At 29.7% G+C, this 27833-nt stretch overlaps 1 protein-coding gene across 1 annotated transcript; it reads right to left on the bottom strand.

The window, feature by feature from the left end:
* Positions 1-4041: 4041 nt before the first annotated feature.
* Positions 4042-27641, bottom strand: RpS4 (ribosomal protein S4). The gene is made up of 6 exons (XM_075376844.1): positions 27530-27641; positions 26542-26800; positions 21881-21978; positions 18426-18597; positions 12741-12870; positions 4042-4233 (listed from the first exon to the last, which is right to left on the bottom strand). The coding sequence occupies exons 1-6, from the start codon at positions 27530-27532 to the stop codon at positions 4104-4106; spliced, it is 792 nt and encodes a 263-aa protein (XP_075232959.1). The 5' UTR covers positions 27533-27641; the 3' UTR covers positions 4042-4103.
* Positions 27642-27833: the final 192 nt, after the last annotated feature.

The following is a 27833-nucleotide window of genomic DNA, read 5'->3' as shown; positions in this document are numbered from 1 at the left end:
AGAAACCTCGTATGCAATTGAATATTCTGAAGACGAAGAATCATCAGATTCATAGCCAACATGATTTGGAACTCTCGACTTCCAAATCAACTGATTTGGGAATGCGTTCACTTCTAGACCAACCTGGTGAGTTTACCAAAACAGGGTAGGTTATCTTTTGTACAGATCCTTCATCAGCTGAAGGCAGCCCATCTTCAGATGTAATTAATATGACTTAATTCCTCAGCAGTAATTTTTTTATTTTCAAAAACAATTTAAGCATATGTAAAACGTTTAAAAAAAACAGGTACATAAAAATTACACTGGTTGAAAATCCTCCTTATGACTAGTTACACAATAACCTTCAAATTTCAAGGTTAAACCCACACTCAATAAGCAGAAATATAGGGGGTAGAAAAGGTTTCAATGCAGTGTTGCAACTAAAATATTATTACAAACAAAATTTTCCTCGGGTATCTTCACTTACAGTAGTAGAGTAAAGTAACTAAAGTAAATATATTTTTGATACAATAATTAAATATTAATTTATTGCATAGATATATACCAATAAAATATCATTTCATCATTAATAATGATGAATGCTCTTATCTGTAAATAAGAACTAAAAAAATGCAGACTTTCCCAAGAGAGAGAAAGTACCTTGATTATTTTCAGGATGGCTTTGTTGCGATCACTACAATCCAAAATTAAGTTTACATACATATGGACTCCACACAAAGTCATAGTCTCACACAATTGGTAATTCTATCCTTCCTAAAACTAATAAAATGATGGTGACAGTTATAATGAAATGGGAAATATTGGCAATGTTTTATCCTGATTATTTCTAAAATAAAATGAATGTATCTCCAATAATATTCATGCGTATAAAACCTTATCAGTATGTCATCACTAAATCAAGTAAAAAATTAGCAATTACAAAAGTAAAATTAATTGAACAAAATCTGAAGGACAAGTAAATTGGAAAAAAACAAAACAAATAAATTGTTTTAAAATTTGATTCAGTCCTTGGGAATTCTAATTTAGGAAGGTCCATCCACGTACTGTACCTCTAGGTGTTGACACACCTACTTTTTTAATATATCCGTGTTCACATCAATCTTATAGATTTTATGTTTGACCTTACAATATACAATAAAGAATCAACACCACAAAGTGTCTTCCAGCAAATGTTTCACTATATTCTCTCCCAAAATGCAGTACGATACACTGATGGATCAAAACAGAACGAAACCGTTGGTTACATGTTTGTTGTCAATGATAGAATTTATATCTTTGGCCTACCAGGTATTAAGAGTGTGTTTTCTGCTGAACTATCCACTATAAATAAGGTTCTAATATCATTAACCTTAAGCACCAAAATATCCTTATTTGCAGTGCTCTCCAAGCCTTAAAAACTTTTATTCTAGACATCTTGTCATCATCAAAATCTACAACGCAATCACACAGTTGAACAGTCGCAGCACACAAGTGAGTTTCTGCTGGATCCCTAGCCATGCAGGGATTTTGGGTAATGACCGTGCAGATCCTGCTGCTAAAGACGCATGTGGTCAACCCTCTTTCACTACTCGTGTTACTACATCCAACTTTATTAACTGTGTAAAACTAACACTTCATGCAAAGTGGCAAGATGACAGGTGTGCCATAGAAGACAACTTCATCATATCAACGACACTATGTGGCCATGGGATTCCTCCCGCAAGAAAATTCACAGAGGTGGTCCTCTGCAGATTACAGATAGGACATACGAGAGCTACTCATGGGTACCTGATGTTAGTGGAAAATGTATCACTATGTGTAAGATGTGACTGCCGCTTAACTGTGTGCCACATTCTTGAGGATTGTGTATGTTATGCGGTCTTATGTAATAAATTTATATCGTCCAGAAACATTAATCAAATCCTGGGAAATGACAAGGTTTTAAACTGAGTGTTATTTCTCTAATGGATCAGTTTAGTACATAAAATTTAATACTGTTATTTTCTTTAGCGTTTCTGTTTTATCTGAGAGGAGCCCTTTACACTTCTCTTGGACTTTGTTGAATTTTATTAGTTTATCTAAATTCTATATTTTTTTTGTTTTAAATTTATTTATCTTATTATTCTGACTGATTTTATTGGTAGGTTTTTTGTGATAATAATTTCCTAAGTCTCGTAAAAAAAGATTAACATAAATATTACAGTATTTTCATTGCAACAAGCTCTGAAAAAACCATGCCATAACTCGCAATGGAGTCACATTACCGACTTATGGCATGGTTTCTAAGATGTGTATTTCAAGATCTGTTTTTGATATTTTAAAAGCTGTTGCGACATCTGAATTTAGTTGAAAGTTTAGTTATTGAATTCATTCAACAGATGGCGTTAATACCTAAAAATCAATTTTTTTGACAGTACTAGTTAATCTTTGCTCTACATCAAAATAACACATGCTGACTTACAGCATGGTTTCACAGACCGCATCACACATATTGTATGAACACTAAACTTGTAACTAGGTGAGTTATTACAAAATAATTGTCAATACCATTCCAATTTAATACAACTTATTGAGTTCAGACTTCTACTCATACAGTCTTGCTGTATAAACATTGTCAGAGTGGTCTGATGCATTTATTTTTTCCACTCTGTAAAGCTTCAATATAAGCACCTTTCATATGATAAATTGTGTGCTTCATATTCTAATATCTTCATATACAGTTTTAACTTCAACACACTTCTTTGAAGTAACAAATTCATTAACTCCAGGACCCAATATATTAAGCACAACACTTCATTGGTGCCTGATATTTCTATTTATTTTATGCATGCCTAGGACATAATTTGACTTGTTAATTTATGTTTGTGTAATGTTAGTTTCTACACTTTTACCACACTTAATATGTATGCTGTCTATTACTAATCTTTGTTGTCCAAGAATGTCCTATTTTACATTGGTGGTTGTAAAATATAAGTCTCATTAGTACAAATTACACAATAAGTCTATAATTTTAAATTTATATATTTTACAAATAACATACCAGTTTCTTATAACTATGTCTCTTCCAATTTACTCTCTACAATCTTCACTGACAAACTACTTGGCTGAGTTAGCAGAAGTTACCTAGAAGTAAGATAATACAGTAGCTGGCTACTTAACCCAAGTTAAATGTTTGGGAATTAAAAGATGATTAACTAATGAGTGATGTAGGAAAATTCAGACATCTTAATAATTATATAATCTATGTATAATAAGCACATACCAATAAAATAGGGACAGAAATAACAAAGTTTCAGTTGAAACTTAATTATATATTTAATATTAATGCCTCAATTTTAAATAAAATTAGTGTTCATAATTGTAACAAGTCTAATGTAGACCTGTTTGTAGTTCCTATTCCATCAAATTAATGTTTTTCACTTTTAGAATAAGTGAAAAAACATTAATTGCTTTATTGCTATATATTTTACCATTGTTTATGTGTACATTCTCTTTTCTTGAATCACATCCTGTTCATTATATCTGTATCAGTCAATGTTTGGCATGATGTTTTGTTATTGTTGATGTTTACCCACTGTGTCCTTGAACTGATTAACAATATTTATCTGGGACAATAAACAAGGAGTTGCTAGTTTTGTCTTTGTTTCTATATTTTCCTCTTAGGCAGTAACATTTTTTTTAACAATTAGGAATGGAATCGCTTATATTTTCTCGTGCATTTTGCAAAATTAATCTGTAATAAAAAATATCTTTCAGAAAATCTTCTCATGAGAAATACAGACAATTGTGGCTGTCTGTATTTATAGTATAAAGGTTCCTGTGATATAAGCACTGTATTTAACAGAAATATTAGGTAATATTTTAAAGTACAATGGCAAAATCAAAGCTTCCATGGGCAAAAAAAAACAGGCACATGAGATCACATAATTCAGCATAGTTGTTGGGTACATTCCTTCACGGTTAAAAGTGTTTGATACTATGAAGGAAGTACTGTAGTATATAGTTTTCACTATACATACACGATTAACATGGCTGATAAATAAAAAAGATAAACTCATTAAATCATCGAGAAAAAAGTTTTATTATTTTTTAAACATTTGATATAAAACAAATATTGTTACAAATCACCCTGAGGCTGCTTTAGCTGCTAACCTCTTATCTCTTTCTTCAGCAATACTTAATTTGATACCCTTACCTTTGGGTAATGAAACATATGGTTTGCTACCTTTACCAATAATAAACACATTGTTCAACCTATAACAGACAAAAAAATTATAATTATTAACACAAAACGTAATGTATTTCTTTAATATAAACCAAAACTATGTTCTAAAAAGAAGCAGTTATAAATAATAACTGCTGGGTAATATGAGGAATTTATTTTTAGCCTATTATTAACTAATGATACAAAGTATCATATCTGAAATGGTCCTGTTTGGGAAAACTTATTTCAAATACAGACTACAGCACAAAAATCCAGCCATGGAATTAGCTGTATGGAATTTGGATTGAAAGGTTAAAACAGTGTAATTAAACAAAAAATAAAGATATATACCTTCAGTGTTAAGAGAAAGGCACATGGATTGTGCTTCCGCAAATTGGTTGATTTGATAGTTGAGGGTTGTAAGTTAAGTAGGTAGTCATGGTTGGAGGAGGCCATGCAAAGGCGATATTATGTTGTGTAAATGCACCAATGGAATGTCTGCTGAGGCATTTGCATCGGTGGCATCCTGATGACTGTTTTGTTATTAAGTTTAGAGGATTTAAAGGACCTATGGGTAAAGGCCATCAGGGCTAGGAATGGAGGGGATGACTGGGATCACAAGGCTTCCTTTATAGAGGTCAGGATATGCCATTTATCCAGAAAGTACATAGTTATGGCACTTCAGGCTCATCCACAAGGTTCTGTGGATGAATTTATACTCTAAATAATCTTTATAAGCACATTTGTTTACATAATAAAGGCTATATAAAATATTAGTTCAGTACAGCCCCACTATAACATGGCTTGATATACCGTGGATATAACCTGTCCCCCTAAAAATATATGAAAAATAAAATAGGATGAAAAAATGCTAGTCACCCTACAACTGTATTCAACATCGGGGTAAAACCCACCGTAAATCCTTTGAAATTGTCAACAATACGCTTCTAATATAACACCTGTCAATTAGTCATGGCTAATTTTAAAGCCTTGGAATTCCCAAAAACATGATTCAATAAAACTAAACTATGATTCTAATACAGTAATAGGAGAAATTATGATATCCTGCACATGACTATTTCCTGTAACAGCGATAAGGCCATCTGTGCTGCCTGCACAAGACACAGTATATGGTATCCGAATGTTTACGTATTGTGACTTATTCTGAGCTGCTTTCACTGTGTTTAAAGATACTGATAAACACAGTGAAAGCAGATAAGTTTTATAACATTGGTTAATTTAGATTTTGTAACTTTTTATTTTCGTTCGTATTTGCCTAACATGTAGTCTAAATGAAAAACATATTCTGTAAAGGAAAAATTATAAGTTATTGAAAAAGTTGAGGCAGGTCGTTTAAAAGTCAGTTTAACCCGGCAATTCAGTATGCCTGAAGGTACTATACATGGTTGGGTGAAAGAAGAAGATGAACTGCATTCTTTTATTGATTTGGTAGATGAAACAGTCAAACTTAATTGCAAAAAGGTTCGACTCAGTAATGTTGTAGATGAGTGTATATACCTTTGGTTTTTTCAAACAGAGTGAAGGAGTGCCACTATCATGGCCAATACTTCAAGTTCAGGCACTAAATTTGCATATACACATTAACAATGGAAAGGAATTCAGTGCTTCTAGTAGTTGGTTATCATGATGGAAAATCCGTCATGGCATAGGTCAAGTAATTATTGAAGGAGAATTTCGTTCAGCAAATGTGATGGCAGCCGAACATTTTTCACAAACAATATTAAAAACAGTTATAGAAAGAATAACTTCAGTGATGAACAGTTGTATATAATTGTGATAAAACTGCTTTGTATTATAAACTATTGCCAAAAAAAAATTTAGATGCAAGCAGGCAACAAATATGAAAATGAACGAAGAAAAGGTAACTTTTCTTTTGAGTGCCAATAAGTCAGGAAATCATAAATTGAAGCCGTTGCTCATTGACATGAATGCCAGCCGACACTGCTACAAAAATGTTAATGATTCATTACCAGATATTTTTAAAAACAGTAAAAATGGTTGGATAATGTGTAATATTTTTTTAACGTGGTTTAAAGACGAATTTGTGTCTTGGGTTAAAAATTATTTACACGTTCGAAAATTGGAAGAAAAAGCTTTATTTACTTCAATTGCCCTGCTCATCCATCTACTGACTCGCTGAAATCTAAAGATGGGAAAATAATCGCAATTGTTTTACTTAAGAAAACCACATCTTTGATCCAACTATTAGACCAAGGAGTTATTCAGGCATTTAAAGCTTATTACAGACAAGAGCTATTGACTGCTATCGTTAATGCAGAATTAAAAGAAATACAATTTCTTAAAACTGTGTCATTATAAAGTGTTGTATAAAGTGCTGGAACAGCATGGATTGTAAATTCTATTACAATTAAAAATTGTCGGTCAGTATTGTCATAGAGTAATACACACTCAGCAGTATTGTAGAGGTCTACACCCTCAATAAGATGTTCTGGAAAATATAAATAGTGTAATAACATGGATGGATCAACAAAGTGTAAAGAAATATATTATAAAGAAGAAACAAACTACAAAACAAAATACAATAACCTTAAATTATTTTAAAAAATAATTTACATTCAAAGAAAAAATATTGTGTCATCTGCACTTAACTTGTTTCGGATAAGTACACGTTATACTGTATTGGCTTTTTCTATTAAAACCATTACTGTTTGATTTGCGTGTTTTTTCAATTAATCTCCTTTATGATTTAAAATTTACTTCTCAAAATAATGTGGTTAGCCTCTAACACGGGTGTTATATAAATTCTCTGATAACTGCGTTATAGTAGGGGTAACACTGTAGATAACTGATACTTTTGATCAGTTAATTAATTTCAATTACATACATAAAATAAAATTTTCAGTAATTACAAATATATTTAATAAAATTAAGTCACACTGATTATAAAGTATAAATAAACAATACCACTTTCTTTTACATACCTCTTGTGAAATTACATAAAAATACTTTTGGACTATATTAAATATATGTTTTTGACATAAGTTAAAAAAAAACTTTACACAAGGAGCTACAGCTATTAAAAAGAATATAAAATTTTATTGTATCCTCTGTTAGGAAGCAGCTATAAATTAAGAAAATTTATGGCTGGGCAAAAAGAGGAATTTAGTTTTTGGTCATTATTAACTGAAACCGTGTACCAGGAAACAGTCCTGAAATGACCACTACTTATATATATATTAAGCAAAATTTCAAGAAGAAAATGCCATTAAAAATAAATATTACAAATATATTATCTGAAATCATTCAGCTAACCAGTAAATTTTTTATCTTTATAACTTTTTTTTATAATAGGATAATTATCTATTATAACTTTACACAAGGAGCTACAGCTATTAAAAAGAATATAAAATTTTATTGTATCCTCTGTTAGGAAGCAGCTATAAATTAAGAAAATTTATGGCTGGGCAAAAAGAGGAATTTAGTTTTTGGTCATTATTAACTGAAACCGTGTACCAGGAAACAGTCCTGAAATGACCACTACTTATATATATATATTAAGCAAAATTTCAAGAAGAAAATGCCATTAAAAATAAATATTACAAATATATTATCTGAAATCATTCAGCTAACCAGTAAATTTTTTATCTTTATAACTTTTTTTTATAATAGGATAATTATCTATTATAACTTTACACAAGGAGCTACAGCTATTAAAAAGAATATAAAATTTTATTGTATCCTCTGTTAGGAAGCAGCTATAAATTAAGAAAATTTATGGCTGGGCAAAAAGAGGATTTTAGTTTTTGGTCATTATTAACTGAAACCGTGTACCAGGAAACAGTCCTGAAATGACCACTACTTATATATATATTAAGCAAAATTTCTAGAAGAAAATGCCATTAAAAATAAATATTACAAATATATTATCTGAAATCATTCAGCTAACCAGTAAATTTTTTATCTTTATAACTTTTTTTATAATAGGATAATTATCTAGTCAGCTGTGTGCGTTAATATGGACATACATTTAATCGTAAAAGTTGTTATTTGATTGGGTTTCAGCAAGGTATAGTAAGTGTTATGAAATCACAAATACAAATTTTACTAAAACAAATTGTATCCTCTGTTAGGAAGCAGCTATAAATTATATGTAATTTATTGCTGGGCAAAAAGAGGAATTTAGTTTTTGGTCATAATCAACTGAAACCATTTATCAGGAGACAGAACTGAAATGACCACTTAGAATACAATATTTACAAAATCTCAAGAACATGTACACCCTTGAAAACAAATGTTAGTAGCAAACACATTATACAAAATAGGATGATTAGCTTGCCAACAATTTGTTAAATTGGACAAATTTATAGTTTTAAAGGTTGTTATTAGATTTCAGCAAGGTGAGAAGTCTAAAATCTAATAAAATTTTTTTATTTTAGTATAATATAGTTTTACTTTCTGATATCACAGCACTAGAGCTATACTGCAAGAAGGAAAGTTTGGTAATTTGACAAAAAATGGGGCATGGGGCACAAAAAATTTTGTGAATTTTCTCAACTTTTCATGACCCAGGGACTACCCAAAGAAAGCGGGAGTAATGTTCACACATACATACGTATATGTTCTAGAGTGTTAGATGCTTCATAACTTTAGATTGGATAAACCAATTTTGATGAAACTAAATTAAAGTTTGGCATAGAGACTTATGTATTTTGGGGTCAATTTTCCCAAAACTTTCCAAACAGAATACTACTTTAAGAACTTTTTAAAGTGTTTCTAGTTATAGTAATATTGGTGCAAGTAACCCCAAAAATACTTTGGCACAATATTATGGGTGGGGGTAGCAGACCAAATTTTAAATATCAATTTTTCAAAACTTTTTTTGATTTATTTTCATGCATTATTTTTCCACTATACAAGTGGCCAAAAGTAACTTCTCAACTTTCGGTTTAAATAAAACAACAAATTAACTCAAATCTATCCTTAAATTAAATTTCAGTAAAAACATGATTTACTGAATTAGGTTTTGATCACCTTAAATGCTGACCTCTGAAGCATTCATAAATATACAGCTTCTTTTTTAACCCATGTTTTGCATAACCAAAACCAATCTTTCTTGTATTGCAGATATTTCAGCTCTAACTCTTCCAAATTTTGTGGCTTATTTACATAAACCATTTCTTTCAAATAGCCCAAAAGAAAAAAATCAAGAGCCATCAAATATAGAGTTCAACTGAAATCTAAATCTCTCAAAATTATTCGATTCCAAATTTTGACCTAAGAAACTCCCATTGTGGCTCTGTTAGGGTGATCTGTGGCTCCATCTTGCTGGAACCAGGCCTCTTTGACATGATCTTCAAGATCTGAAATGAAAAATTCCTCAAGCATTTGCTGATATTTTTTGCTATTCATTGCCACTGAAACACACACCATTTTCTTCTAAAAAAAATACAGCTTGATTGTTGAAAAAGAGCATACCACACCATAACTTTTTGTGGCTGTAAAGAATGTTCATGTCACTTCGGGATTGGTAATACCCTAAAAATGAGAATTTTGTTTGTTGACATAGTCACTAAGGTGGAAATTAACTTCATCACTCATCCACAAGTTGGACAAAAAGAAATCATTAGTTTGATAAACTGAAAGCAGTATTCCAGGTGTAATGTGTAATTGTTCAAGTCAATTTTATGAGCTAACTGGATTTTTTAAGGAAATATTTTTAAATACTTGTGCAATATTTTGATTAATGCTGAACTGAATGGAACGTTTTTGTGTTGACGCTGTGGCATCCTCCAGTAAACTGTTCCTTACAGACTCTATACTTTCATTATTTCTGGAAGATCTTTGTCTTCCTGATCTTCTGGCATGTCCCACTGATCTGGGCTCTGTTCAAATTTCAAATCTGTTGGGTGGGTGGCTGTGCCAGAAGAAAAATTTTCTAGTTTTGCAATCAAAATTTTAATTGTTTCAGAAACACTCCTCTTGACTTTCCAAGTAAAATGTGACAATTTTTATTCTTTCTTGGAGGGTGTATACTTTTAAAAAATGTATCTAGTTTTTATTTAAAAAACCGAAAGAAATCTAAAAAAAAATTTTAAATTTTTGTAGGAAGTGATCTTTGGCCTACCTAAGATTAAATAACCAATGCCAGACAGATATTACAACTTTGTTGTCATGGGTTTTTTACAGCACAATGGTTATAAATGAAAGATAAGAACACATGGCAATAACCTGTGGAATTCCTGGAAAAAACCTGCTATATAAAATACAGCTTAAAAACTGGGGAAGGGGAATTAATTTCATTAACACAAATTATATGTATCCTCAGTTAGGAAGCAGCTATAAATTATGAATAATTTATGGCTGGGCAAAAAGAGGAAATTTATTATTTGGTCAATATTAACTGAAACCATTCACCAGGTAACAGACCTGAAATGACCATTAAGAAAAAAAAATTTTTTTTATCACTGTCAAATATTTGTTACTATATATATAATAATAATAATCTGGTTAGAGAATCCTCAGCTATGGTTTTGAGTAAACTTTCTATGTAGATTTTCTTAAATTGAAATAAAATATTTTTTATATACTGTCACATAACACTGGCCTCGCCTTTTAATTTTGACTTAATATATATTTAATTTAAAAACAATATTCTAATCTGTACTTTTAAGTACTATATTTATCTTCTAAAAAAAACAATTAGTTATTAAAAAAAAACAACTAAATACAATTTCTTGCACCAAAATTAGTTATGCTACTTCAAAAGAGTGATGTTTCACAATTAATTTTTCTTTATTTTTATTATTCTGTTTTGACTAAAAATAGCTTATAGTTTCTCCATAAGTGGAAGTTAGGTCATTAAAACCAAAATCAGCATTAGATATTTAAATGTTTTATTAAGACAAATTGTAAAAATAAAATCATTTCACTCAACTACAGAGTAAACCATCTGCAATATTTATGTAACTAAGTTTACATTATAATGATGCATGTAGCATTAAAGTTTAATTTATAACATTAATATTAAATAACAAAAACATTTACAAATAACTGTAATCACCTAGGTAACACGAAAACCAAATATTTAAGTTATCATGATCAATGGATGAAATGTTACTATAGCCATTACTCAAAACTGAAATAGTAAATGTTCTTATAAACAATTTACTATTGAAATTGAATGGCATATAATAATAAACAAAACAAACACACAGCAAATAAAGTTCAAGTTAAGAAAAATCTATTTAAAAAATTATGATTTATATATGTTCAGTGTTGTAGATGTAAAAATAAGCTTGCAGGATAATTTTAAAAAGCAATTAAATTTTACCATGAAAATATGACATTAAAATGCGTTAAATTTCCTATCCTCAAACAAAAATGGGTAAAAAAAAATCCCAATAAATACAAATATTTCACACCATGCTTAACATGCAAGAACAATGAGGAACTAATAAATATGTTTTATTTATAATTTCATTAAAACAAAAACATTAGAGAGATATAGTCATTCAATCTTATCTAGTTTTATTTCTATTAAATTGTTAAAAGCTAATTATGTTGGAAAGAAGGGGAGAAATTTAATCTAGGGGATAAACAGTTTCTTTACTAGTCTAGCAGAAGTGGCTTCTAATTTCCCACATACTTTCATTAGACAAAATTATTACTATTATTTCCATCAAGGATCATCATTACTTCCTTCCATAGTATACCAGTAAGTTTGGTATGACTATAGATGTGTAATTTTTAGAAGATATTATTTTTATTTATCTAATTTTAGACTTAATAAAGATATATTAAATTTTTAAGTATACATGTTCATGTAGAACGAAGTTAGTTTATAAACGTGGATTATTCATCTACTGTGCAACCTCCCACATTTTTTCAAAAAAAAAAATAAAACAGCATTACAAAAAAATAATTTGACAATTTAAACAGGTACAGTTATTCATCTCATCATCATACAGGTACTTTATTCATCTCTTATCAGATTCTTTATAAAGTAATTTAAGTCTGCTTTTGCTCTTATGAAGATATAAACATTTTTCCACTTTTTACCTATTGTTGTGGTCATTTATCTAAACCAGCTTCAGTTCACAATTTCATTAAAAGTCATGATCAATCATTCATCAATTGTAGTATTACTTTTACCGATTTTAGAAATATTCCAAATTTTGTTATCAGAAAAAAATATTTTTAATTATTAATAAATAATAGGGAAGGAATAAAAATCTGTTTTCATACTGGGTAATACAAAATCTATAATCAATATTAACAGATCTTGTGACCAAAGAATGAATTTTTATTTTTTGCCATTTTTTGACCATAATATTTATGAATTATCTATTATGGCTTCGATAGTGGCAAGTGTATTCATTTTTCAAACATTATAAATCAACAAGTGTGGTTAAGTATGTTTATAAATGCACTTAGTAGAATAACGAACAGTTATAATATACATGAATATATATATTATATATATATATAATATATATATATATATATACACACACATTATTATAATTGTAACCATAAAAATGTTTCTGATAATTGTAATTAAATGAATTAAACTTGCCTAGTAGCAAATGTATGTCCTAATGCATCCTTGACGTGAACAATATCAAATGATCCTGGGTGTCTTTCTCTGTTAACAACTGTACCAACACGACCCAAGTTACGACCTCCAGTAATCATACACAAGTTACCTAAAAAAATACATATAAAAAAATAAATTACTATATGTTGTTCACAAAAAAAGAAAACAAAGACAAAAATAGAACTATCTTCCTCATATGAGTAAGGAAGGATTATCACACTGATCAATGAAAAGAAATCAGAAGAGCCCAGAACTTTTAATCATTGGAAGAAAATCAATCTAATTTTTTAAATAATCAGAAAGAATTTTATACATAGTCTGTCAATTACTATTTAATTCATTAATATTATTACTGTTTTCTTTACTTGGCAGAGACAGTGAATAAACAAATGGCACTAATAGACATATTAGAAATAAAAGTAATTTAATAGCAACATATATTTGAATTACACATTAGTGGTAGAGAAAACTTTACTTGTTAGTTATAATTTTGTGTAGTTTGTATTTATTACACATTTCCTGTAAAATTTAAATTCATCACACAATGTCAAACGTAATACCTTTCAAGGCCAAACATATAACATTTGCATTAGAGGAATGGAAATTTTACTTTTCTATTTAATTTAACATTGACAGCCACACTGGATTTTCCTTAATTGAAGGGGCTAAACCACTTCTACAAATTTGCTATTCAATTTTTAAAAAATTGTTTTAACAGAATATTGCATTCCATTTTCTTCTAAAAGGAAGGGGCTAAAAGGCAAGTGCTGGGGAGCCTGAAAGTAATGGGCTACTACAAACTACCTTTAGATAACTATTGTAATTTAGTATATACAGGGAAAAGTAAAAATAAATTGGAAAAATAGGGGAAAATGTGACTCAAATACAAAGAATGTAGAGATCAATGTCAGATTTCTGCTTTGAGCAAGGAGAATTGACGAATTTAACATAAATTAAAAAAAAAAACATTTTTAACAAACGACAAAAATTAAATCAATCGAAATTACTCTATTAGCAATTAAAGAAAATTAATTACCAATGATGTCCTCTGTTGTTGAATAAGAAATAAAGGACCAATATCTAATAATTAAAATTTCTTAAAAATTTTAATAGTTTTACATTCTGATATAAAAACTATCATGTCCAAACAATTTGTCAAAATTTTATTTAAGGAAAGATATAACTGATATTTGAACTTTCTAGAGATTAAGTTTATCTTAATGTAAACAGTAATTTTATAAATGAAACAAGTTACTTTTGATAGTCTATAAAATTTTTCAACTTTTATATGTAAAAATAATAAATATAATAGTTTTATAGAGAATGGTTTTAAGTTTGCACAACTGCTGTTGCTGATGTCAACACTTAATACAATCGCACAACTAGTCTGACAAGATGGCCACTACTACTGTGAAAAAAGCTTTTTGTTTGCTTGAATTAGCCAAAACAAATCCTGTTATTAGCGTGTTTGTTTCAGAATAGAGTGAAGTGATTGACTAGAAAAAGCAATTAGAAAACTTAGGGTACTTATAAATTTAAGTGACATTGATTAAGTCTATATAAAGATTTCTGTGTGGACATGCAGGAACACGCTGCTTAAGATGATTTCTTTCATTACATAATTTTTGATGGCTGTGTATTTTATATTAGTGGTAAGTTTAATATATACATCTGAATGTGGGGAACAGAAAACCCTAAAAAAAAAAAAACTGTGCAACATATAAATGATTTGCCTGAAGTAATGAGTTTTGTGCTATTTCCTGTAAAATAATGTACAAATAATTATTTTTTTACAAATATATATATATATGTATCTTATGACTACTTTTCGTAGGATTTTATGAAAGACAAAATTTTGTCTTTTCCCTTTCTGTTGATGGCTTAAACAATGTATCAAGAACAATGATGCTAATGTTGAAACTACACTTACAGCCACAAGAATTTTTCTGTAAAACAGGTAAGTAATAATCCCCATATTTGAATAATAATTTTTTACAAACCATTGAATGTGATTTCTTTTCATTTGTAATCACCTTTTAAAATAAGATCTTTCTTAATCAGAAACTACTTGGGCACAAAACAACTTCTACTCCGACAGGTTTCTGCTTCAATTACGGAATGGAGTTTTTCTTTAGATAGGTTTGTAAAAAAAATCATTTTAATTATTGTATTAATTCTGTTCAGTTTACCTGTCATAGTTTTATAAGCAGTGTCTCACCTTATCCATTCTTATTTTAACATGACTGATAAAAAACTTTATTTAATTTAATTATTTGAAACCAATTCTTGGAAATTTCTCTTTGCTATTATTTTACAACCGAGTTTGGTATTTTTCCTATCTATAATACACTACAAAATGATTAATATTGTAAATATTAAAAATAAAGAAGATAATGTTTTTCTTTCAAAAACCTACTACTATTCAGTTTATTTATAGAATGTAAATTATATTTTTATATCATGAAGCAGTTACATATTTCAAATACAGGGAAAAAAGAAATAAAATTTGAAAGACCAAAATTTTCTTCTAAGATGCACTTTAATAACATACTTTCCCTTATAAATTTAAATGCTGTATTTTTGTTACTTATACTGAAACAAACCCCGATAAAAATAAATGAAAATAGTTATACAGTATGGCCACCATCACCACTAATCAATGCTATAAATGGGTTTATTTTTTTTAATATCTGCGCCTCTCAAAGGAATTACATTCCTTAAGAAATAGCTACGTAATATCTGTAAACATTATTGTAAACATACATTTTTTAAATCCAAAATAGGTCAGTCTTGTGATCAGAATTGAAGATATAATAACTTAAGCAGTCTCTAAAATGTATTATTTACCTGAAACCACATAAGGACTCATGTTACAGGAAAAACAACAAGTAACTGAAAATAGTAAAAAATATTAACAGAATAGATAGTAAAGTTATTGTTTTTAAATCCTTTTGTTAAGATTAAAGGTAACAGCAACCATGGTAAAAAAAAACAAACACAAAACAGTGTGTTCAATCATGTATAAAGTGAAACAAAAATATATTTGAGGATGAGATAGGCATTTTGTACCAGTAAACATGGTTCCTAAAAAACCAACAAATACATACCTAAAAAAAGTCTTGGAAACTTGAGTAAATTTTAAATAGAGTAGAATAGCATTAACTGGACCCATTATCCAAAGATGTGATACTACAGCTCATAATGTATGAGGGTAAGTCAATTATTATCAACAATTTAGTTATATTTTCATTTATGTTGGTAATACTGTTGTGTTGATGACGCATGCGTGGTTTAATTGTTATGTCTGTGCAGGTTTGTTGCTGCCCTGCTGTTAACCATGGCTGCTCCGCTTTCAGTTTGCACCAAAGAAGAGCAACATTCAGTGATCCGTTTTTTATGGTCGAAAGGTGTATCAGGAGCTAAAATTCATAATGACTTTTGGTACAGTATGGGATGAGTGTGTTGCCGCAACGGAGTGTCTATGAATGGATTGAAAAATTAAAAAATGGTCGCAAAAGTGTTACGCACGACGAAGGAGCCAGACAAATGTTTACCGCCACAAATGAGGAATAAATTGAGCATTGCAGGTGATGTGGTTTTCTTAGACAGACAAGTAACTATTGATGAAGTGGCACATCATCTGCAAATTAGTCACAGTTCTGCCTACAAAATCATCCAACAGACTTGGGTTTCAAGTCTGTGCAAGATGGATCCAAAAACAACTCGCACAGTTGCATAACAAATGCGCTTGGACATCTGTCAAAAACATTTAGATTGCTATGGTAACGAACGGGACATCTTGTTAGACAGAATCATCACTAGTGACGAAACATGGATCCATCATTACGAGCCGGAGAGTAAACGGCAGAGTATCAATGAAATCATCCAAATTAATCCTGCAAAAAAAAGTTCATCCGCAGGAAAACTGACGCGTATGGTTTTTTGGGACTCACAAGGCCCAGTACTGGAATATTAGGAGGAAAGGTGCACAACAATTAACAGTGCGCGTTACAGTGAGATGCTTACTGCCAAGCTGAAGCCTGCAATTCGAAGCAAACGCCAAGGACTGCTGTCGAAAGGTGTTGTGTTGTTGCACAACAATGCCTGTCCACACTACTGAAACGCTCCAGAAACTTGACTTTGAAGTACTGGCTCATCCTCCGTACAGTCATGATCTTGCCCCTTCTGACTTCTACTTGTTTGGTCCAATCAAAGAGGCATTAAGGGGCCCCATTGATTTACCTCGGACGAAACAGTGCATTCCTGGCTCGCAGCTCAGCCGAAAACCTTCTTTTACGAGGGCATCAGGAAGTTTGTGTAACGATGGACCAAGCGTGTTGAAATGTAAGGGGACTATATTGAAAAATGAAGTACATTGCGGATAATAATTGACTTACCCTCGTACTTTCTAAGCCAACTGCAAGACAGAGGTAAGGAACTAGAATGAAAGCAAAGATTTACTTAAATAAATTTAAAAAAATCTTTATCAGCTTTTTTTATGTAATTAAAATATTTTTTTTAATTTATTGGGATACAAAAATAAAAAAAATATCCATTTTCAATAACAACTGTCTCCTCCTCTGGTTTATTACAAAACTATTGGGAAAAATATAAGTGCAAGATCAGTTTTATGAGAAATGAAAATTATAACTGTTTTTTTCTGAAGTCTAAAGAAAACAAAAATTATTATCAACAGAAAATTATCTCCCTCATACCTTTCTTTTTTACAACACATAATCTTTCAGTGGATTATGCCTGAAATTATAATAATCATAGGGAGATAAATGAGCTAACTAAATTCAGCAAATTAAATTAATATTTTATAACACATTAGCCTCCGCTGGGTATTACTAAGACTCATACTCTACTTTCTATGGGTATACTGTCTTTCCATTAACCAACTTTTTTCCTTCTTTTCTTCTGTGGGGGTTAGTGGGTGTGGGTAAGACTGCTAGGTCCTCTATAAAGATACTCTGCCAGTATTTTCATATGATCTGGGTTGGAGGACAAAGATAAACTGAAATGAGATTGTTAATGTCTAACTCATTGATGTCACAATAGGTGTGGCTGAAGTATCAGGAACCTCCAACCTCCAAAAAATCTGGGGGCACTTTTGAGTCTTAATGTTGTAGTAATTCTTTTTTACAATTTATACTTCGTGTAAACTAACTAAATTTTTTAAATACTATTTTAGGAAAGATAACAAATATGATTAAAAAACTTACTATGAAAAACATACACCCAGATATCAAAATAAACTAAAATCTATAAACAACTGGCTTAAGAGAAGTCATATTATTCATTCAAAATTTATAAATTCATTACAATTATATCAATTTTTAAATCTATCACGAATTATTTAATCATATTCGCAAGTGAATATGGTGACCAAACTTTCAAATTATAGTTAAAAATGGCTGAGATAACGTAATTTGCTTGATTGATATTTTAATTCACAAATCATAAATCATGTTACTTATTTAACAAAAGAGAAAAAAGCAGTGAAGGAAGTATAAAATTATATTTTACTTAAATGACCAAACTTCAGATTTATAATCACAATCAAAACTAAAAAAGTTCTAATTAAAATAGTAATACAATTCTAATTACCAATTTTTCAACCACCTAACTTTTACATGAGTTAGTGGGGACAGAAGAGATTACCTGAATCAAATCTAATGCTGTCCATTATTTTCGAGCTGGCAATGTCAAGTTGAATGGTATCATTAACTTTGACGAGAGGGTCTGGGTAGCGTATTGTTCTACCATCATGAGTGGTAAGGAATGGTATTCGCTTGGGACCAGTCTGGACCCTCTTCACTTTACATAGCTTGTACTGAAATAAAAATAAAGATGTTTACAAAAGCACCTCTTGAAAATTTAACACTCCACATCCATGTAAAATAGGTGCCATTTATTTTGTAACATTTATAAGCACTAACATATACACACTCACAGAACATTTATATTCCAGCACTTCAACAAAAGCAGTTATTATAACTACTATTATTATAAAAATAAAATCCTGGAAACATTCATTTTCGTCCCTTGACTCACTCTTAAACAAAGAATTATATTTAAGAGGAATAAATGAGACGTTTAATCAACCTAACATTTGGACACTCCTACTACTAACATCTGGTACATTAACAAAAATGAAAATTACAGGATAAATAAACAACAAAATGCACTTATAATGTGAACCCTTTATGTTGTATTAGAAATAAAATATTAATTGAATTTGACTACTAGCATGAAATTGGCATGTTTATTACTTAAGATAAAAAAAGCCATGAGCTGGGCATATAGAATTTTAGCTGCAAAAACACCTTTACTGTGGTAGAAAGTTGAAAAAGGCATAAAGTGAAGCTGAATATCCTTCATAGAAATATATTAATCAATCACCTAATAGTGATTAAGGATGACCTGTGTATACTATTCAAGGGAAAGAATACCTACATGGAATTAAACATGATATATAAAAAGTTTGCTCTGCTTAATCATAGCAAAGCTTCAGCTATCCTGGTGAAATGAGGTTGTACTGAAATTTTTAGGATGTTAACTGAGAAGCAAAATTAGTGATTTCTTATGGTTTTTGATCTGAAAACCTAACAAATAGGTTCCAGAACTGCCGTATGTTTTGAGAAATCTAGGGTGAAACAAAGAAATTGGGGTAAAAAACCTGATTTTTATGTTTGACATGTAATAACTTTGTTATATAGAAAGTAGAAAAGTACTTATTTAACGTAAACAAAATCAACATTTTTTTTGGTGATGTGAAAAATGTTTAAAAACAAAATTTACTGTAAAATAAACCCTGGAAGTAACAAAATTAGTAATAAAAAAATTTATCTAACTAATTTTTATTTTACAATTTTATTTTATTTTCTGTTTTTTACAAAACAGAAATACAATAATTTATTTCTTAGTTGGCTATAAAATAATAACAGCTGATCAACAACACTAAATACTGTATTAGTGCTTAAATCATGCTGTAAGGTATAATAAGTATACTTTGTACTGTCAACCACAATCTGCCTTTAGTGAAGGTTTACTGTAAATTTTAGTTTGAATATAACACCATACTAATTTAAAAACATGTTTATATGAACTATTTCCATTATTTTCTTAAGTAGAATATGTCAGGAAAGAACTTAATGATACACTATTCTGAATTTTGATAGGTAATTATAACTAAAATATGAAAAAGAAACATAAACACAGAAATTGAAATGCTTTGTTTTCTAGTTAGGACTGAAATAAGATTCCACCTGATTTTTCCTGCAGGTAATAAAATGGACATAAAAATACTGGACATATAATTCTGATAATTTATTTTACCAGGTTAACACCAAAAATTTAGTAATTTAGTAAGAATTTTTAATACTTTCTTACCTTGGAGCAAAAATCAGGGTGACATTTTTTGGCAGCTAAACAAAAACTGGTATGTTTATATTACTTATTTTTAGTTCTACAATCTTCTAAAATAATGTACTCTGCAGGAGGAAGGGACACATTCTATATGATTATATAGGTGGGTCACAAGAAAAAATAACCTCAACCAACATCTACAGTAATCTACATTAACAACTAACAGTTAAACAGTTGTGTGCATAGTTTAACAAATGCAGTTATACCTGCATCAATTCTGCCAGGGTAATGCACACCCTGATTCTCCTTCAGTTCATCAATTTGTGTGTGAACTGTTTTGATGTGCACTAACCTTTTCAACATTCCTAATAAATAAGTCACATGTTGAAAAGTCTGGTGATTGCAGTGACCATAAGCCTCTACTTACTCTTCATGAAGATGAGCAAGGGACCTCAGATGTATGACAGGTTGCCTTAACCTGCTGCAAAAAGCAGTACTCACATTCTTCTGTCTATTGTTGATCAAAGTTATAAAACTGCTCAGGCAGATATCTGTGTTGATTGTTGTGTTGAAAAACATTGGGCCAATAACTCACATGACAAATACAACACCCCACACACCTATCTTCTGGTCATGTAAAAGTACCTTGTGTATTAGGGGCAAATTTCCTGATGCCCAATACCTACTGCTCTGGCCATTTACATATCCTGATAAATGAAACCATGCCTTGTCTGACAAGATAAACATAAATGGGTCCTCTATTGACCATCTACACCCGTATTCAACAACTAAAACAAAATTTAACACTTTTTCTCTTATGCAGTTCCTTCAATTGTTGCACAACTGTGGTCTAAACTTTAAATGCTTAAGGAACATATCTGCAGGTTGGTCCGACCTATGGCAATAGTTTTCTGAGGACTATGTAGTATCTATTCAGAAACACATGTACAAGGTTTAGGAGTGTGACAACTGACACCTGTTCTTTGGTGCATTTACAACAGATCCTGTTTTGTGCTATTTCTTCATCAATTGATGAATGCTACATAGGTGGGACGGAACAATTAGGAAACACTTTATGGAATAACTCTAGTTTCCTTAAAAAAAGAGAAAAGCTGTAAGTAGGAATACAATACCCACTCTCTTTGATTTCAAGTACACGGCTAGTGCACCACAACACAACTCACCTTCTCAATCTCAGAACCGATGGTTAGGAGAGAGGGATGATCACATGAAGGGAATTCATATGTAGGATTACACGCCCCCTTCATTTGTTCCAATTTTCCATACCAATGTCCTGTGTGCAAACTTATGAAGATGATATACTATTCAATATTCTATGTTTGGGAGGGGGATACTCTTTTGTGACCCACCCAGTATTATACACATGCCACAAATAAATATAATTTTCAAAGCATAGGATTCGTGTTAAAACAGATTTTAGTGTAAAAATAAAATTGATCAAGGGCAAATTTAATAACTATATAACCAGAAACCGGAGATTGTGGCTACTGCAGAAAAAGTTGAACTAATTTTTAGGCAATTACAGGAAACCTGGTATTTACTGATCCATAGTGCACGCGCAAAACGGCTTTTTATCTTATCTAATCTGCATGAAAGCTTTGTTTGCTTCTGTTAATTCCCACATGTAGTTGATTTCAAAATCAGAAAAAGAATATTCAAGTTTCTTACTTCTACTTTTCTTTATGCAACCATAGAAAATATTTTACAAACCATTAAAAACATCGTACCTTAGCTTCTTCAGAAGAAATTCTGTGCACTGTGTAACGTCCCTTTACGTCATATATTAATCTAAAAAATTCATTTGTCTTCTCAATTTGAATAACATCTGTAAAAAAAAGAAGACAAATAATACTCTAGAACTAACAACAAAACTAAAAATATTCATCTTTGACTGCATAGACATATGTAGAATTGTTGCTTCATTAGTATAATGAAAATGAATCTACAAATTCAAACAATGATAACTAAGAAGCATTTAATTTTTGTCCCACGAGACACTCAACAGTTTCAAATTCACTGTAAGCAACAATGAGACAATAATTCAATCATAAATACTTTTTTAAGGTTGCTTATTGTTAATTAAAACTCCCTAATAATAAACACATTTAACTAAAATACATGTTATGTTCTGTGTATTAGCAAACATACTTGGCATATACATAATATACAAAGTGATTAATTCAATATTTCCACATTGGAATCTCACAAACTATAAATTTTATGGAAAACATTAAATGGGGAACCTTCCCTAGATTTAAAATACAGTATTACCATTTTTTAAATCTTTACCCTTTTTCCAAAATGGCAGCAAACTTAATTATTTCAGATGGAAACCCTGTATTTTTATTGCATTTTTGGGTAGAAAATAATATTTTAATACATTTTTATTCTTTGGTATTTTTCTCTAAATGCAGCTGTCAGGAAGCTATGGGCTGATAATTGTAAACTTACATAAACAATAAATGCTATATAATTTCAGCAGTTTTTTTGCATTGTTGAAAAATCTTTTGAGTTTAATAGTACACTCACTGATGATTAATTTGTCATGCATATTCATTAGTTTATTAATTGTAAAGAAGTTAATAAATAGTATTATTTTTAATACTCTTTATTTCCGTTAAGTTTCTTTTTTGAGGTATTTATTTATTAGTTATTTGTATAATTTTTATTTTAATAATGCATAAGATAACAAAAAATTGGATAGGCTGGAAATTTATTTTTTAAGTAACAGAAATTAATATATATTTACAATACCCTGATTCACTCTCTAACCTCTTATAATTAACATTAAATATGCATAATATATACAACTTATTAATAATATAACCTTGATTCGATGTTATAACATCGAAATCCAATTAATGTTAATCCACCGAAATCAGATTGACTACTTTGTTTTTAAATAAAGCTGTAGCTGCGGTGGTGTTAATACGTAAGAGGTTAGCGAGCATAGGTTATATTTAGTTAGGTTATTTTGATATACGTACGATTTGTCAGTACACAAAGTCAACATAACCTAAACAGTAGCTGTATGACAAAAGTGATAAACTGTATACAAAATGTTAGTGAATTAAATGGTGGTATTTAAATTGGTAGTGAGTTAATGGAGAATAACTAAGCTTTTATACACCCATCCAAAACATTCTTGAAAGCTATTAATGTTTTCAAGAAAGTTAACTGCTTGAATTTTTACTAATAGTGGCTAGTTTGAAAAAAAAAAAACTGTTATAACTGACTTTATGATGCTTCCTTCCTAACATATAAAACTAAAACCACACCTTTCAAGGTAAAAGTTTTTTAATTTTACTTTTATTTTATTTAACTTTATAACTTTGAAAATATTATTTAACAACAAGGCACTAATACTTTAGATTTCTATTTAAAATAACACAGATAGCCACCATATTTTATTTTACAGCCTGCATCTTCATAACGGGTGTATTTAGAAAAAAAAATTGATAAAAATATCTTAAATACAATTTTCTATCAAAAAATAACTTAAAATCATAAGGTTTCCATTTGGAATAATTAAGATGGCTACCATATAGGAAAAGGGATAAAATTTCAAAATTGGTAACACTGTATCTCTAATGTAGGGAAAAATCTGGGAAAGGTTATAACAAGTTACTCAGAAAACTTATAGTTTCTGAAATCCCAATGGTGGCAATCTTGAGTTGATGATCCTGTATATATGTGGAATTGTAGCTTATTTAGTAGTATACATAAGATAAAATTGTAATTTATCACACAACTCCTAAACCAAGCATTTTATTTTTGTCTCATTTGACACTCAAACAGCAAAATTAAATAATTACTGTAAGTAACACTAAGACAATAAAATTTACACATTTGTGCTTAATATAGTTGATATCTTTCAAATACATAAGAAAAATATCAAGGAACATATATTTCCCTTACATAAGATTTTTAACATTACGACCAATAATAACATAAAATCAAAAATCACTTAGGCTGTGAATCATTAAACACTTAAGCAATTTTTGAACAAAGTGAAAATGAAAAAACAAATTCTGTAATGCCTCAAAATTCTAATTTAACAACAAAATATTAATTTATATTTTGCACAGATTAAAAAAACAACTGCAATGTACAAAGACAAAATTTCACTGTCATAATATAATAATATGTTTTATATTTAATGTGTAATATATATGAATAAATAAGCTAATTCATTTACACATATCTATCAAAATAAATATAAAAAGAATCAACATTACCTTGAAGGTGAAATGGCAATCTAGCTGAACCTACGGGTTCAAGAGAATTATTACACAATTTCAAGAGAATTATCAGAAGAGATATCACAGATGTTGCTTAACCACACTAAATAATAAATTTTCATTGCTACAAAAACAGGCTATTTCATTGAAGAATAATTAAAATTTTGCAACAATTTACTTTTTCTTCAAATGCTTACAAAACTAAATCAATATAAAATTGAATTCTTAAAAAAAGATGTAGGCAATAGAGGGGCTAAATATAAAGTGCAAAGAAGACGAGAAACCCCCTTGGAGCACTTATTTAGTAAAAATTGTATCACTTTTAACAGGTTTTTCATGATTTCCAAGGACATCTACAAAAAACACTACAAGTTGAGCAAATTTGAGATTTTTATCAACAGTCCCAACAGTTATTTAAAGCCAAAATTTGAATAAAAAAAAATTTAGTTTTCAAAAATTCATAAAAATTTAGGTGGTAAGTATATCACCATTAATATTATTTATGGTTATACTAACCATTATACCAACTATTATTTATGGTTATACTAACAAATACCTACATATAACAAAAATAATTCAAACTGTGTATATCATATCCCTGCCTCTTGAAAAAAATTACCAAAAGTGAAATTTCACAGTTTTTCAAGTTCAACTTTATTGGTAATTTTCTCACAAAAAGAAGAGATAGGTAAATAAACCACTGGACCAATATTTTACCTTGCAAAAATATGATTAAATTGCGTTCTGTTTCATCCTTCCAGGGCCAATAAGCTTTTAGTTGATTTTTTCCATAAAACCTTACGATCACAAAAATAGGTGTGTGCATCATAGCAATAATGGCCACCACAGGTAAACAGATTAAATAAAAATAGTATATATAACAAATTGTAGCTTTATTAGTAGTAAACATAAGATAAAATTAATATTTATCACATTACTCCTAAACAAAGCATTTCATTTTTGTCTCATCTGACACTCAACAGTAAAATTAAATTATTCACTGTAAGCAACACTGAGACAATAAAACTTAACCATGGTTAAAAAAAGGGTTGACTTTTTCTATTATCTGTCAATAGTGTTATTAGTTTATTGATTAGTTAAGAAATAACAATCCATCTTTCCAATAAGTTTTGTTTTAATTTTAAGCAAGCTGATTTCAGACTTTTATTAAATCATTCATTCATGAAATAAACTGAACGATTTCTCACCAGATATCAAACGAAAATAAATTTAAAAACTGGTTAAATTAGTTATGGACTGCAGATAACTATTCCTTCAAATTAAGATACTAAAGGATTCGTTAAATTTTGGCAAACAGTGCAAGTTTTTATTTTACACTGTTTGACAAAATTTAATGAATCCTTTAGTATCTAAATTTGAAAGAATAGAATAAAAAAATAATTTCTTAGAATGTTAGAACTCAATGCCTGGGCGTTTTACTAGCTACAAATTACATTTTTATTTTTAAAAAACCAGGATAACTGTGGTTGTCAAGAGTAAATGAATAATTTGGTTATCACAGTATAACAAAGTTGGAAAAAAAAAGTTATCCGATCAAATAAAACTACTGTAAAGTACTCTTGAACAATAGTGAATTACAACATTTTTGGTGAGGATACTTAACTTATAATGAATGTAATTTGGATGAAAGGAGTTTCAGATCAATCTTAATTGTAATAAATATCTTAGGTCCTAACTAAATAAGGTATATAACAAATTTCATCAAAATCAGATTCCATAATTATATACAATTATCATTTCATTAATGGATATGTTATATATGCAATTAAGAGATGCATTATTAAAATGTACGAAATTACAAGTAAAAAAATGCTAGACACTTTCTGGGAACTGAGCTGAACTGAAAACCAACATGTTAACCACATTATGAACATTCTTGGCATATAAAACATATATGTAAGATGTGATTTTCCACTGTAATTGGAATGTTTTATTGTTAAATTATAGCACTGCAACTGTTTTTACATTGATCCCCTACCTTACTGTAGGGTCTACTAGTTGCATGTTACCTGCACCTTGGCAAAGAAATCTGTTAACACAAATCACGATTGAGACAAAATAGTAAACAACAAAGAATTAAAATGGAAATAAATTATAATACAAGTATACATTAAAAAAAAACTTACCCATAAATCCAGCAGGATAGTTTGGATCAGTACGGACTTTTCCATCAACCTTAATCAACCTCTGCATAACAATCTTCTTGACTTCACAATTCGTCAAAGCATACTTTAATCTGTTTCGAAGAAAGACCACTAGTGGTAATGATTCTCGCAACTTGTGAGGCCCTGTGCTAGGTCGTGGAGCAAATACTCCACCTAATTTATCTAACATCCATGATTTCGGCGCTGCTAAACGCTTCAAATGCTTCTTAGGTCCACGAGCCTAAAATGAGGAAACAATAATTAAAGTAAAGGGGGCGGACAAACAAAATGTTTCTATATGAATTACAATAAAATAAGAAAAAATAATCTTGCACAGGTTAAATAGGAGTGTTTAACGTTTTATAAAATTAGCCTAAAATAAGAAAAGTTAATGCGTAAGAAAAGAAAGAATATATTTAAATTTGAGCAGCAACAAAGAGATAACAGACGTCTCTATTAAACAAATTAAAGTGAATTAAAAAAAAGAACAAAACAAGAACAAATGGGAGATTAAACTTCACTGTAAAATATGCTTATTGAAGAAAACATTAATGCAAAGGAAAATATTCCATAAGAATTAATGTGAATGAAGAGTATCATAAAACAGCGTTTTATACTAACATTTTGACCAGATCATAACCGTTAGTGGTGTACAAATGAAAGTAAATTATCGCCAACTTTATTAAAACATGTTTATCACTTAGTCTATTAAAATAAATTAAATCATCTAAAACAAAATAGTTACCGTAAAATTTATATAACTTCAAAAATCTAGGTTTAAAGTTTATAGACGTCACCATCATAAGACACTGCGTGCGGCACTAAAATAATACAAGTATCCAATACTTGTGTTATGAATTAGTGAAGTACTTTAATTACAGAACTATGTATTACCGTTAGATAATTATTTAATCGACAGAAGAAATGGATTATAATGGATAAAAATGACGCACAGTAAAAGCAAACTTACCATGCCTTACACCAAGCGGAAAAGACACCATACAGGTTTTGCAGAGAGCAACTAACCACGAGTAGTAGTTCCGGCAGAATACTGTATTTCTTTTCTCGTCGTTGTTGGCTACCTGAATTTTGATTTTTTTAACAAAAAAAAAATTATTAGCAGCTCCAAATTTTCAATATTTCGTTTGAAAATTAAGTTTAATGTACGTAAAAAATGTATTCAGAATTAATCGTACTATTAAGTGATTGCTTAAAATTTATTACAATTAGTAAATTATCAATTTAAGTTGAAATACATCACGTAAAGATAACTA

The sequence above is a fragment of the Lycorma delicatula genome, chromosome 10 (assembly GCF_047948215.1).
Source record: "Lycorma delicatula isolate Av1 chromosome 10, ASM4794821v1, whole genome shotgun sequence".
Taxonomy (NCBI): domain Eukaryota; kingdom Metazoa; phylum Arthropoda; class Insecta; order Hemiptera; family Fulgoridae; genus Lycorma; species Lycorma delicatula.
This window is presented reverse-complemented; position numbering and strand designations above follow the sequence as displayed.